The sequence below is a fragment of the Aquarana catesbeiana genome, linkage group LG09 (genome assembly GCF_042186555.1).
Source record: "Aquarana catesbeiana isolate 2022-GZ linkage group LG09, ASM4218655v1, whole genome shotgun sequence".
NCBI classification, from domain to species: domain Eukaryota; kingdom Metazoa; phylum Chordata; class Amphibia; order Anura; family Ranidae; genus Aquarana; species Aquarana catesbeiana.
This window is the reverse complement of record NC_133332.1, coordinates 268,715,781-268,729,485: the sequence shown is the minus strand read 5'-3', so window position 1 is coordinate 268,729,485 and position 13,705 is coordinate 268,715,781. Positions and strand designations below refer to the sequence as shown.

Sequence of the window (13,705 nt, the reverse complement as noted above, 5' to 3'; positions counted from 1 at the left end):
GGCCGTGTAGTATATAGTTACGTAGTAGGGGAAGTTGAAAAAAGACACAAGTACATCAAGTCCAACCTATGTGTGTGATTATATGTCAGTATTACATTGTATATCCCTGTATGCTGTGGTCGTTCAGGTGCTTATCTAATAGTTTTTTAAACTATCGATGCTCCCTGCTGAGACCACCGCCGGAAATTCCACATCCTTGCCGCTCTTACAGTAAAGAACCCTCTACGTAATTTAAGGATAAACCTCTTTTCTTCTAATTTGAATGAGTGGTCACGTGTCTTGTTAAACTCCCTTCCGTGAAAAAGTTTTATAGTTACATAAATATATAATACAGTTCAGAGTATGTAGTGCAGTCAGTGTACTATATATAATACAGTGGAGAGTATATAGTGCCATCAGTGTAGTATATATAATACATTGCAGAGTATATAGTGCAGTCCGTATAGTATATATAATACAGTTCAGAGTATATAGTGCAGTCTGTGTAGTATATATAATACAGTTCAGAGTATATAGTGCAGTTTGTGTAGTATATATAATACAGTGGAGAATATATAGTGCCATCAGTGTAATATATATATATATATATATATATATTAGGGCTGCTGAAATTAATCGCAGCATCGATGCATCGCGATTCGGGTGTCCCCGATGCGGCATCGATGCATGCGACCCTAAAAATCGATGTCTGGCCCCGCCCCCTCCCGGTAGAGAGCTCCGTGCATAAAGTTGTTTTTAGTGTGTGTATATTCCGGTCATGTGATTCTCAGCCGCGCCTCTCTCCTCTCAGTCTCTCCTGGTGTCAGCTCCGCCCACTGACTGGAGCTAACAGGTCAGAAGAGAGGCGGGCGGGGCTGACATCAGGAGAGACGTGAGAGGAGGGAGGCGCGGCTGAGAGTCACATGACCGGAATATACACACACTAATAACAACTTTATGCACGGAGCGCTCTACCGGGAGAATTCACTGACATGAGATGTGACAACCGGCGGAACACCGGCCGCATGAATGGAGATCGGGGGGAGATGGTGAGCAGGCAGATCGCCCTGCTCATTACAGGCTGCCACTGGCAGAGCAGCATGTAAGTACAGAGGGGGGGGGGCGCCTTCATCACACCACAACTCTGTATTATTGTCCGCAGTCTGTGACCATCTCCTGTGCCATGTCCCCAGTGTCTGACCATCTCCTGTGCCATGTCCCAGTGTCTGACCATCTCCTGTGCCATGTCCCAGTGTCTAAACCATCTCCTGTGCCATGTCCCAGTGTCTAAACCATCTCCTGTGCCATGTCCGCAGTGTCTGACCATCTCCTGTGCCATGTCCGCAGTGTCTGACCATCTCCTGTGCCATGTCCGCAGTGTCTGACCATCTCCTGTGCCATGTCCGCAGTGTCTGACCATCTCCTGTGCCATGTCCGCAGTGTCTGACCATCTCCTGTGCCATGTCCGCAGTGTCTGACCATCTCCTGTGCCATGTCCGCAGTGTCTGACCATCTCCTGTGCCATGTCCGCAGTGTCTGACCATCTCCTGTGCCATGTCCGCAGTGTCTGACCATCTCCTTGCCATGTCCGCAGTGTCTGACCATCTCCTGTGCCATGTCCGCAGTGTCTGACCATCTCCTGTGCCATGTCCGCAGTGTCTGACCATCTCCTGTGCCATGTCCGCAGTGTCTGACCATCTCCTGTGCCATGTCCGCAGTGTCTGATCATCTCCTGTGCCATGTCCCCAGTGTCTGACCATCTCCTGTAGCATGTCCGCAGTCTCTGATCATCTCCTGTAGCATGTCCGCAGTCTCTGATCATCTCCTGTAGCATGTCCGCAGTCTCTGATCTTCTCCTGTAGCATGTCCGCAGTCTCTGATCATCTCCTGTATCCAGTCCGCAGTCTCTGATCATCTCCTGTAGCATGTCCGCAGTCTCTGATCATCTCCTGTAGCATGTCCGCAGTCTCTGATCATCTCCTGTAGCATGTCTGTCTGCAGTCTCTGATCATCTCCTGTAGCATGTCTGTCTGCAGTCTCTGATCATCTCCTGTAGCATGTCTGTCTGCAGTCTCTGATCATCTCCTGTAGCATGTCTGTCTGCAGTCTCTGATCATCTCCTGTAGCATGTCTGTCTGCAGTCTCTGATCATCTCCTGTAGCATGTCTGTCTGCAGTCTCTGATCATCTCCTGTAGCATGTCTGTCTGCAGTCTCTGATCATCTCCTGTAGCATGTCTGTCTGCAGTCTCTGATCATCTCCTGTAGCATGTCCGCAGGCTCTGACCATCTCCTTTAGTATTTTGGAAGAGAGCCTGGAGCTCCTCTGCTGTCTCTTTTTTTTCTTAAGAACAGATAGAATAAAAAAAATGGAGTTCTCCTGACTACTTTAATTTTTTTTGATGAAAACCATGAGCACCTGCGGACTTGCGCTGTAATCGTGATGCATCGTGATGCATCGCGGAATCGAATCGAATCGTTGACTTGATAATCGTAATCGAATCGAATCGTGAGGCCAGTGAAGATGCGCAGCCCTAATATATATATATATATATATATATATATATATATATATATATATATATAATACATTGCAGAGTATAAAGTACAGTCAGTGTAGTATATATAATACAGTGGAGAATATATAGTGCAGTTAGTGTAGTATATATAATACAGTGCAGAGTATATAGTGCAGTGCAGAGTACATAATACAGTGAATTGAAGAGGTTAAGGGGAACCCTATGACAGAATTAAGAAAAAAACGGTGTGGGGGCCCCCCCCCCAAATCCATACCAGGCCCTTTGGGTCTGGTATAGATTTTAAGGGGAACTCCACGCCAACATTGAAAAAAAAATGGCGTGGGGTCCCCCCAAAATCCACACTAGACCCTTATCCGAGCATGCAGCCCGGCGATGCCCATTCATCTTCAATCATGTGACATCAGAGGGGGCGGGGTCATCTGGTTACGTCCGCGGGTGGCCCCGCCCTTGCTTATATAAGAGCTGTCAAAGCAGGTCCATTGGGTGGTGTGATTTAAGATGGATGGACATCGCAGGACACTTTTTTTCCCCCTGGTATGGGGCTGGAGGGGGGGTGCGCTCGCTCGTCCCCTCCCTTTCCTGACCTGCAGGCTGCATGCTCGGATAAGGGTCTGGTATAGATTTTGGGGGAGACCCCACGCCAATCTTTTTTTACATTTTGGCATGGAGTTTCCCTTAATGCATAGATGCATTAAGAAAGATAAAAAAATCTTCTGCCTTTAGAACCACTTCAAGTATGGTCTATATAGTCTTGCATCCCTCTCAGTGGACTAAAAGACCTCTTGGTTGTGGATTTCAAATGCTTCTTCAGCTAATGCACAATCCCTGGATGTCTCTAGTCAGCTGCACATATAGAAAGGGAAATCACCAAACACAGTGCTTTATCTTATAATATAGTTTATTGCAATAAAAAAGTTCCAAACTCACTTGTTTAAGGCGCTTCCAGTGCACCAAACTACAAATCGCATGTAGCATACAAAAAAGGTAAAAGATCGCCAGTATACAGCCTTCTCACTGGTATAATTACCACACTCTCTATCGTCCTTAGAGCATCGTGACATCATCAAGCCCCTACCCTTGGGACTTTATTTTTTAATCTATGTTATATAATGGCACTTCGATTTTAGGGTTTAGAACACAGTTTTTTGGATATTAATGTAGTGAATGTCATACATCAGTTTAAATTGATATTAGTGAAGCGTGGCACAATTTACGGTTTATATTCTATTGGGGCACAAACATATGAGAGTCTGGAGTGTGAGAGCAATTCACAATCTAATATTATTTTGTAGTTGTTGTGATTTACATATTTCCATAGCTGCTCACAAGGGTTTATTCAATAATTTCAGAAGTTGTTATTAATATTTTAAAATCTTTCATTAAAAGAATACCTGGTGATCCTGCCATAAAGGTTTTAGTTCCGGTGTCTTATCGAATTCAGTCCCCTATCATATAGTGTCCTCCCTGTACTGCGCAGGCGCAGTACGAAGGACAAAAGAGACGCCGAAAGTCTCCGAAGTTCAACAGCTGATCGTCAGCTGTACACGGCGCCTGCGCATTTATTCTTACCCTATGTCCAGGATCATTCCCTACTATCCAAGTGGACATAGAGTTAGAATAAATATTTGCCGAGCGCAGCGAGGCCGTGCCCGAAGCGTGGCGAGCGAAGCGAGCCCACGAGGGGCCCTCTTACACTGCCATCGCTAACAGGTGCCCGAGCGCCGTGTACAGCTGATGGTCAGCTGATCAACTTCGGGCATTTTCGGCATCTCCTGCTCCTCCGTACTGCGCAGGCGCTGCGCCTGCGCAGTACGAGGCGGACACTATCTGATACGAGGACACTATATGGCAGAACACCGGCACTTATTGTTATGGGGTGACAACTGTCTCCAAATTATGCTGTTGCATTATCACTCTGACACACACATTGTTAGGCATCATTGTAAAAACGTAAAAAGTCCATCTATGGCTGAAGCATGTGCATGTAGCCAGAAAGTGACTGAAAAAGGCTGAAGAGATAAGCATCACTGAGATGCAAAAAAGGATATAAAAATGTGAGAGCAGTATTTATGAAAAACAGCAATTGTTTGTGATACCCAGTGCTTTAGCAAACTTAAGGTGTTACTAAACCCACAACAGTCAAATAGGTCTGTTTATGCTGCTTGTGGAACCTAAGGGGTTAATCTTCTGCATTGTGTAATGCATTGTGGCTGTTTAATCCTGTCTTCTCTGTTCCTCCCCTCCTTCCACAGTCCCCAATCTATCTGCTGATAGAAAGGAGGCTGGGGGACAAGCTACATATGCCCTGTTTGGTGTGTATTGCTAGAGAGTTTTTTTTTCTTGGGAGGATGCATGTGATCAGCACAGGGCCATCAGCACTGTCCAGACAGAGGGTCGGGGTCCTGCAGCCTAATAGGACTGTCAGAGCAGAATGAAAACTCCTCCTACAAACTTTAACCAGACACTGATAGAAGTCACAAGACTGCTCTAACTGCTGATGAAAAAGGGTATTTAGCCCTTTATATTTACTAAAACTATTATATTTCCATGTTCTGTGGGAGACCAGAAATAGTGAATGCAGGGTTCTGGGTTTAGTAACACTTTAATTTCTATTCATAGTATTTTGGTAATGTTAGGTCATAAACCCATAATTTACTAATATACTGTATAATAATAGACACCAGATACTCACTCTCCATCTTGTCAACATTTTCATGGCTTCCCTGGTGGCAATTGCAGGCCTGATCATTGTGCCTCAGGTAACAATCGTCTAGGAAACAGCTGTTACTAGATACTAGTTCCTCCATGTTGTGAATATCTCTCAGTCGCTCTTCTAGCAATTTTTGCTGGCGCTTTTGTTGCCGTTTAATTTTTTTCTTCTTGTTTTTAGATACCTTTCCATTCTAAGGGGATGGTTCATGGAAAATAACAGACATATCAGCAATGTCATATTTTTCAGAAGAACAAAATATATGTGATTTCTTTAAAATAGATCTATACACAAACGGATTGTGATTTTTTTTAAACCTGGGAAAATGTGACAACCTACTAGCTCTTTCTAAGAATGTTCACAAACATAAGACGCTCTTCCATTGATTGGGCAAATAAAGGCAAAACCATACAACTTTTCCAGCCATTTTCTAGCCAACCTTTCTAGCAAAGAATCTATAGGTTTGATTCCCATGCTATCGCTACCATTTTCTTCACTAAATAAGCTGGTTCTTGGGATGTCTTTTTGATCTCTTCCCTTCCTATGCATAAAAAGCCCATCCAAGAAACCCAAGTGTGCATTTTTATAAAAAGTTATTTTTATCAGTTAGATGACCTAGGAGTTACATGGTTGGTAAGGTTGAATAAAGGTTGAATTTATTTTAAATTATTGACAACTCCCACCACAGATTGTAGAAGGGTGTTCTACATCTTTACCGATCTACAGTTGTAAAAATAAAACCCTACACAATCTAAGAATAAACCCCTTCTCATCCAACTTCATTAAATCATCATGTGTCTTCTTCAGCGACATGAGACTGAACAGATTTCTCCCTATGCGAGAATCACCATTTAGATATTTGTACATTGTGATCATGTCTCCTCTCAATCGTTTCTTCTCCAGGGACACTGAGTTTAATGTGTGTAGATGTTCCTCACAACTAAGATCTTCCAGCCCCCATTGGGTTTGTTGCCCTTTTCTGGACTCTCTGCAGTTTCAGCACATTCCTCCTGAGGACTAGTGACTAGAACTGGGTTGTATATTCAAGATTAGACAGAACCAAAGTTTTGTGAAGTGGTAGAATTATCTCTTGAGTAAATTCCCTTTTTAATGCATGCTAATAGTCTGCTGGCTATGCTGCTTAAGATTGGGATTGCATGCTATTGCTGAATGACTTGAGACGGCATGTAAAACCACCATCTGAAGTTAATGGGCAACCACCTCTACCTTCCTCTTACATGCATGCAATCCTTGTTTGGCTTTACGATAGCCAATATATTTATGTTTTCTGTCTCCATATATTTTAGCATGGGGTATGTTATACCAACAAATTTCATGTTCACATTGATGTGTGAAGTCTTTCCTTGTTTTCTCCCTGGAGTCCTAAAATGTGGAAAGAGCTCGTGAATGAACACATTTGTCCACTTAAAACAAAGTGCTCATTTTTGGGTCGACTTATATGACAAATAATAGCGATATGCAACATAACCTGTCTAAATTGGCCCTAGTATGTATGAATGTGAGTTAGGGACCTTAGATTGTAAGCTCCTTGAGGGTGTAGGGACTGATGTGAATGTATAATGTATATGTAAAGCGCTGCGTAAATTGACTGCGCTATATAAGTACCTGAAATAAATAAAAATAAATAAATAACCTTAAGCCAGTGTAGTACAATGAGAATAACAAAAAAAGGATTCAAATTGTACTCATTCTAAAGTTATGTCCTTGTCAATTGAGGGACAAAAGGAGGCTTTTGCATTTGGCTTATACTGCTGCCAACCAAAGAATTTGATGCTGGCAAACAAAAATTTGTAGGGCCCATGGCAACCCCTCCTACAATCAGCAAGCAGTACCAGTAGCATGATCATAAACACAGAGGGGTGGGACTTGTGTCCCTCAGTGAACTGTAAATAACAGAAAATTGTAAACGGCCCTTTACATAATTTTTCCTTTCCTGGTGCATCTTCATGGTAGCATTCACTGGGTTGTGGTTTTGCCCCGCAACCTGATAGGACTGAATAACTATAAGTTTAAGGTGTACATACAAGAATGACATTCTTAGTTACTATCACCATCGGTGGGTGTTGTATGATGCCATTAAGATGCACCACAAAGGAAAATTGCAGAAGGGTGAGTCTACAATTGTCCATATTCCTGGCACATCATGGCAGCATGCCATGGGAAATAACTCACAGAATGGGAAGGTGCAGACAATATATTTATTGCATAGAAACCAAAGAACAATGCTGAACTACAGCTGTTCCAAACTCCACTGTTGTTAACTTAGCTGGATTCACCCTGTAATGTGAGATGAAGGTGCTTTGAGACAACCATGTTGCTGCCTTACAGACTGTCCCAGGAGAAACTCGACAATACGCTGGCCATCGTCCTTGTTGAGTGTGTCTTTAGGATCTTCGGCATAGGAAGATATTGCAAGAAGCCATCTTTTTTGGCAAATCAGGAATATAGTGCGTGTTGATGCTGACTGTTTTCTCCTTATGCCTTGCTGAAACACGAACACCTTTTCAACCTTCCTAAAAAAATAATTGACCTCCATGTAGGATTTAAAGGCAAGATAACCTTTTGGTGAAAGGTGGATGATATTTTTGGAATAAACTGCTAAGATGCCCTGACAACAACTCTAACTAGGTAGAAGATTAAATGAGGCTCTGTACAGACAAATGCTTGCAACTCCGAAGCTTTTTTGGCAGAGGTTATGGCTACCAGAAAGGACAACTTCAATGACAGATTCCATAAGGTAGATGACTCAGTAGGAAAGAAGGGTGATTTTTCCAGAATTTAAGGACCGCAGACAGATCCCACTTAGGAAAGGATTGTTTTATTGCAGGTCTTATCTTCAAACAAGCCTTTAGGTATTGGACTACCAACAGATTTAGGTCCCACCTATCCCCAATCAGAGCTGATAAGGCTGAAATTTACACTTTAAGAGTGATAGAACATAAGCCTTTGTCGAAGCCGAGTCGCAAAAACTGCAGGACCTGGACAGGCTTTGGTGACAATGAATTCCAGGACTTTGTGCAAAATATACAAATTTGCACCAAATCTTATGATAAGTTTTGTTTGTAATTGATTTTCTGGACTGTGTAAAAGGTAATAGCTACTACATTGGAACGTCCGTGGTCTAGGAGTCTCCTTCTTTCGACTTACAAGCCATCAGTTGTAACCTTTCGGGAGCTGGATGCAGAAAACAACCTTGAGACAGTAAATCCACAGTTAACAGTGCTGTTGAAGACTTGAAAATTATTAGTCTATGGAAAGTCAAAAAAGGAATATAGACTATGCAAAGCATCCATACTCCTAGACTGACTGATAGTAGAATCGACTGCACGGATTTAAGTTTGAATTAATCCACGTCTATGTGCCTCTTTAACCCTTTCAACTCTAACACTGGACAAAGATCTCCCATCTTCTTCTATACTCGAAACAGTGGCAAAAAAAAATCCCCCTCTGGGATTCTTGCACTTCTACAGCTGCACGCTCCTGTAATATGGACTGGAATAGAATTTTATGCTTCTCTTCAGAGGCTTGAAACTTAGTTAACGGAAACTGTTTGGCAGGAGGTTTTCTCCAGAATTTTCATCTATCGCCCACCGAGATGGTGGCTATGGTCCAAGCATCTATGCTCTTTGTCCAGACATGTGCAAAGAGCTTCAATCTGGACACGGAAAGTCTTTAACCTGTCCAAAATCAGTCCAACTGAAGGGTAGGAAACAATAAACAATCAAAAGCAAGCCTAGAGTGAACAAAAGAACTGGAGACTAAGTGCAGCTCAAGATCCACCTGAAGGACTATGCCCAAAGTGGGCACCAGAGAAAAAATAAAGGCAGGTAAGTAGGGATGAACTGATACCTAGGTTCAGAATAAACTTTGGCTGTTCGGGCGTTTGGCGTGTTCGCTTTCCCCATATCAGATTAAGAGTTATCATCTTGGTGAACTAGTCAAACACCTAGCTGCTTTTGCAATACCACCCCAAAGTGCAGCAGTGGTGTTGCAATGGAGGTGAATTATGGCCAAATTCACCCTCACTGCAACGCCACCTCCATCACTATGGGGTGGTGTTGCCACAGCAGTCGAGTGTTTGTGTAACTACTAGTTCACCCAGATGATAACCCAAACAATTAGAATTTATAATATGGAAGGTTAGTGGATTCTTTTTTATAAAATTTAGGATCGATTTCACCTCCATTGCAACACCATCCCTGCTTTATGAGATTATTATTATTATTATTATTATTATTATACAGGATTTACATAGCGCCAACAGTTTACACAGTGCTTTACAATATAAAAGGGAGACAATACAGTTATAATACAATAAAATACAAGAGGATTAAGAGGGCCCTGCTTAGAAGAGCTTACAATCCAATAGGGTGGGGCAGGTGGTACGAATGGTTGTAACAGTGGGGAATGAGCTGTTGGAAGTGGTAGGAGATTAGTTGGAGATGTGATAGGCTTTCCTGAAGAGATGAGTTTTCAGGGATCGCCTGAAGGTAGCAAGGGTAGTGGATAGCCGGACATGTTGAGGTAGCGAGTTCCAGAGGATGGGAGAGGCTCTGGAGAAATCCTGGAGACGAGCATGGGAGGAGGAGATGAGAGAGCTTGAGAGCAGGAGGTCTTGAGAAGAGCGGAGAGGACGATTTGGGTGATATTTGGAGACAAGATTGGTGATGTAGCTCGGGGCAGAATTGTGAATGGCTTTGTATGTTGTGGTTAATATTTTGAATTGAATTCACTGGGTGATTGGGAGCCAGTTGTAGGGACTGGAGGAGAGGGTTTGCAGACACGAACGGTTGGTAAGGTGTATAAGTCTGGCATCAGCATTCGTGATAGACTGAAGAGGGGATAGCCTATGGAGAGGCAGGCCAATGAGAAGGGAGTTGTAATAGTCAAGGCGAAAGATAACAAGGGAGTGAATGAGGAGCTTGGTGGTTTCATTTGTTAAAAAGGGGCGAATTTTAGAGATGTTACAGAGGTGAATTCTACAAACTTTTGATAACGATTGGATATGAGGCTGAAATGACAAGTCAGAGTCTAGGATTACACCTAGTACCCTGCCATGAGGGGAGGGACTGATGGTTGCATTGTTGATTTTGATGGAAAAGTCATGGAGAGGGGCATGGGCTGGGGGGAATATTAATAGCAGTTTTAGAGAGATTTAGTTTAAGGAAGTGGTGTGATATCCATGCTGATATGTCAGTTAGTAAGTTAGTAATGCGAGAGGAGACTGAAGGAGTGAGGTGAGGAGTAGACAGATAGATTTGGGTGTTATCAGCGTATAATTGGTATTGGAAGCCAAGGGCAATTATCAAGTGACCAAGGGAGGAGGTGTAGATAGAGAAGAGAAGGGGTCCAAGAACAGAGCCTTGGGGGACCCCCACAGTAAGGGGCAATGGAGAGGAGGAGACAGAGTTGTAGGTGACACTGAAGGAGCGCTGTGATAAATAGGCAGAGAACCAGGATAGAGCAGAATCTCGGAGGCTAAGGGAAATTGTAGTTTATTGAGAAGGAACGGGTGGTCAACAGTATCAAAGGCAGCAGAGAGGTCAAGTAGTAGGAGTATGGAGTACTGGCTGTTGGTTTTAGCAGTTATTAAATCGTTAGTAAGTTTTAGTAAGGCAGTTTCCGTGGAGTGCTGCGAGTGAAAGCCAGACTGTAAGGGGTCAAGGTTATTTTCACTGAGGTAGGAGCTAAGACGGTTGTAGACTAAGTGTTCTAAAAGTTTAGAGACGAATGGGAACAATGAGATGGGTCTTAAGTTGTTCAGGTTGGTAGGGTCCAGTGAGGGCTTTTTAAGTATGGGAGTGATCTGTGCAAGTTTTAGAGGGGAGGGGAAGGTGCCACTAGAGAGGGAGAGATTGAAGATGTGAGTGAGGGAGCATAGGATAGAAGAAGAGGGTGACCGTAGTAGTTGTGAGGGAACAGGATCCAAGGGACAATTTGTTAGGTGGGCATCTGAGAAAAGTTTTGTAACCTCTTCAGTAGTAGCCAATTCAAAAGAGGAGAGTGTTGAATGTGCTGCTAGGCAAGGTATGTTGGGTGGGGAAGACGTACGCACAGTGGAGGTGTCCTCACGAATTGCATCAATCTTGCCTTTGAAGTGATTGGCAATCTCTTGGGCAGTAAGTGAGTTAGTGGGTAGAGGGGGTGGGGGACGAAGCAGAGAGTTAAAGGTTGAGAAGAGCCGACGGGGACTGGATGACAAGGAATTAATAAGAGAGACAAAGTAGGCTTGTTTGGCAGCATGGAGACAGGAATTGTATTTTAGAAGGGCAGATTTATATAGGGTGAAGTCTTGCAGGCATTTGGTTTTACGCCACAGTCTTTCAAGAGCATGGCAAGATTATGTCATATAGGTGGTCAGTAGCAGAATAGAGATGAGAAGGGTTAAAGTGGCTAAGGATTCTACAAGTAATTGTTTGCTGCTTGGAGGGATGGGTGGTTGGAGGCAAGGATACAGTGAAAGTAATGAGGTTGTGATCAGAGAGAGGAAAGGGGTGTTGGTGAGGTTGCCAGGGTTGCAGAAATGGGAGAATACAAGGTCAAGGGTATTACCATTGGAAGTACAGTGGGGACGGAAAGTATTCAGACCCCCTTACATTTTTCACTCTTTGTTATATTGCAGCCATTTGCTAAAATCATTTAAGTTCATTTTTTTCCTCATTATTGTACACACAGCACCCTATATTGGCAGAAAAACACAGAATTGTTGACATTTTTGCAGATCTATTTAAAAAGAAAAACTGAAATATCACATGGGCTAAGTATTCAGAGCCGTTGCTGTGACACTCATATATTTAACTCAGGTGCTGTCCATTTCTTCTGATCATCCTTAAGATGGTTCTACACCTTCATTTGAGTCCAGCTGTGTTTGATTATATTGATTGGACTTGATTAGGAAAGCCGCACACCTGTCTATATAAGACCTTACAGCTCACAGTGCATGTCAGAGCAAATGAGAATCATGAGGTCAAAGGAACTGTCTGAAGAGCTCAGAGACAGAATTGTGGCAAGGCACAAATCTGGCCAAGGTTACAAAAAATTTCTGCTGCACTTAAGGTTCCTAAGAGCACAGTGGCCTCCATAATCCTTAAATGGAAGACGTTTGGGACGATCAGAACCCTTTCTAGAACTGGCCATCCGGCCAAACTGAGCTATCGGAGGAGGAGAGCCTTGGTGAGAGAGGTAAAGAAGAACCCAAAGATCACTGTGGCTGAGCTCCAGAGATGCAGTCGGGAGATGGGAGAAAGTTGTAGAAAGTCAACCATCACTGCAGCCCTTCACCAGTCGGGGCTTTATGGCAGAGTGGCCCGACGGAAGCCTCTCCTCAGTCCAAATTTAAGGGGGTCTGAGTACTTCCGTCCCCACTGTATGTGTCCATTGGGTTAGGTCGAGAAGTTTAGCTGTGGTTGGGCTGTTAACATTGACAGGAATGTTGAAGTCACCAAGAATGATCGTGGGTATTTCAGAGGAGAGAAAGTAGGGCAGCCAGGCAGCAAAGTCATCAAGAAAGCGCAATACCGGTCCAGGAGGCCGATAAATTGCTGCAATCCTCAGAGAAATGGGAGAAAACAGACGAATACAGTGCATCTCGAAAGAAGAGAGGGATAGAGAGGGAGGGACAGGAAGGACTTGGAAGGTGCTTTGTGGGGAAAGAAGGAAGCCAACTCCACCTCCTTTCTGTCTGTTGGGTCTGGGGGAGTGAGTCCAATGGAGACCACCATGGGAGAGGGCAGCAGGAGAAGCTGAGTCAAACTTTTGAAGCCAGGTTTCTGTTATGGTGAGTATGTTAAAGCCATGAGGGATGAAGAGGTCATGTACAGATGTTAGCTTGTTACAGATGGAGCGGGTGTATGTTGCATCAGCAGCCAGGTGTTTTTATGATTAGTTCACCAAGATTTTTAACTCTTAATCTTATTATTTTTAGTGGGGATGTTCAGGGGATTCCTTTTGATATAATATTCATATAATATGGATTGATCTCACACCCGTTTGATGAAGAAAGCTGACAAGGGTTTGGATGGAGTTCCTCTTAAAATCCATACCAGACCTGTTTTTTTTTTTGTTTGTTTTTTGCTATTTTTGTTGTTTTTGCATTTACCCACAATTTAACACAGTTTTTTCCTTTGTAAATGTTAGTTTTTTTAACCACTTGCCAACCGCCTAACGTATATGAACTGTGGCAGGTCGGTTCTATTGCGTAAAATCACGTACCTGTACTTCATATCGTGCAATAGCCACTAGGTGGCGCGTGCGCATCGCCAGAGGCGTGACCGCGTGCTGATTGGGCAGAGGGTGGGGCATAGTAAAATAAATAAATAAAAATGCCATAAAAATATCCCATAGTTTGTAGAAGCAATAAGACCAATAGACCAATCAATATATGCTTACTGGGATTTTTTTACCAAAAACATGTAGCAGAATATATACTGGCCTAAATTGATGAAGAAATTAGATTTT

The 13,705-nt window shown here is 43.2% G+C and overlaps 1 protein-coding gene across 4 annotated transcripts in view; it reads right to left on the bottom strand.

Moving 5' to 3' along the window:
* The window catches only part of SRPK3 (SRSF protein kinase 3), a 261,895-nt gene that overhangs the window by 83,002 nt on the left and 165,188 nt on the right, over window positions 1-13,705 (bottom strand). For 3 of the 4 annotated variants that reach the window (XM_073600334.1, XM_073600332.1, XM_073600336.1), the window contains exon 10: window positions 5,210-5,420. The exons of the other annotated variant lie outside the window; for it this stretch is intronic. In XM_073600334.1, coding sequence (XP_073456435.1) covers window positions 5,210-5,420 — 211 coding nt within the window. The remainder of the gene's footprint in view (window positions 1-5,209; window positions 5,421-13,705) is intronic. 4 annotated transcript variants of the gene reach the window in all.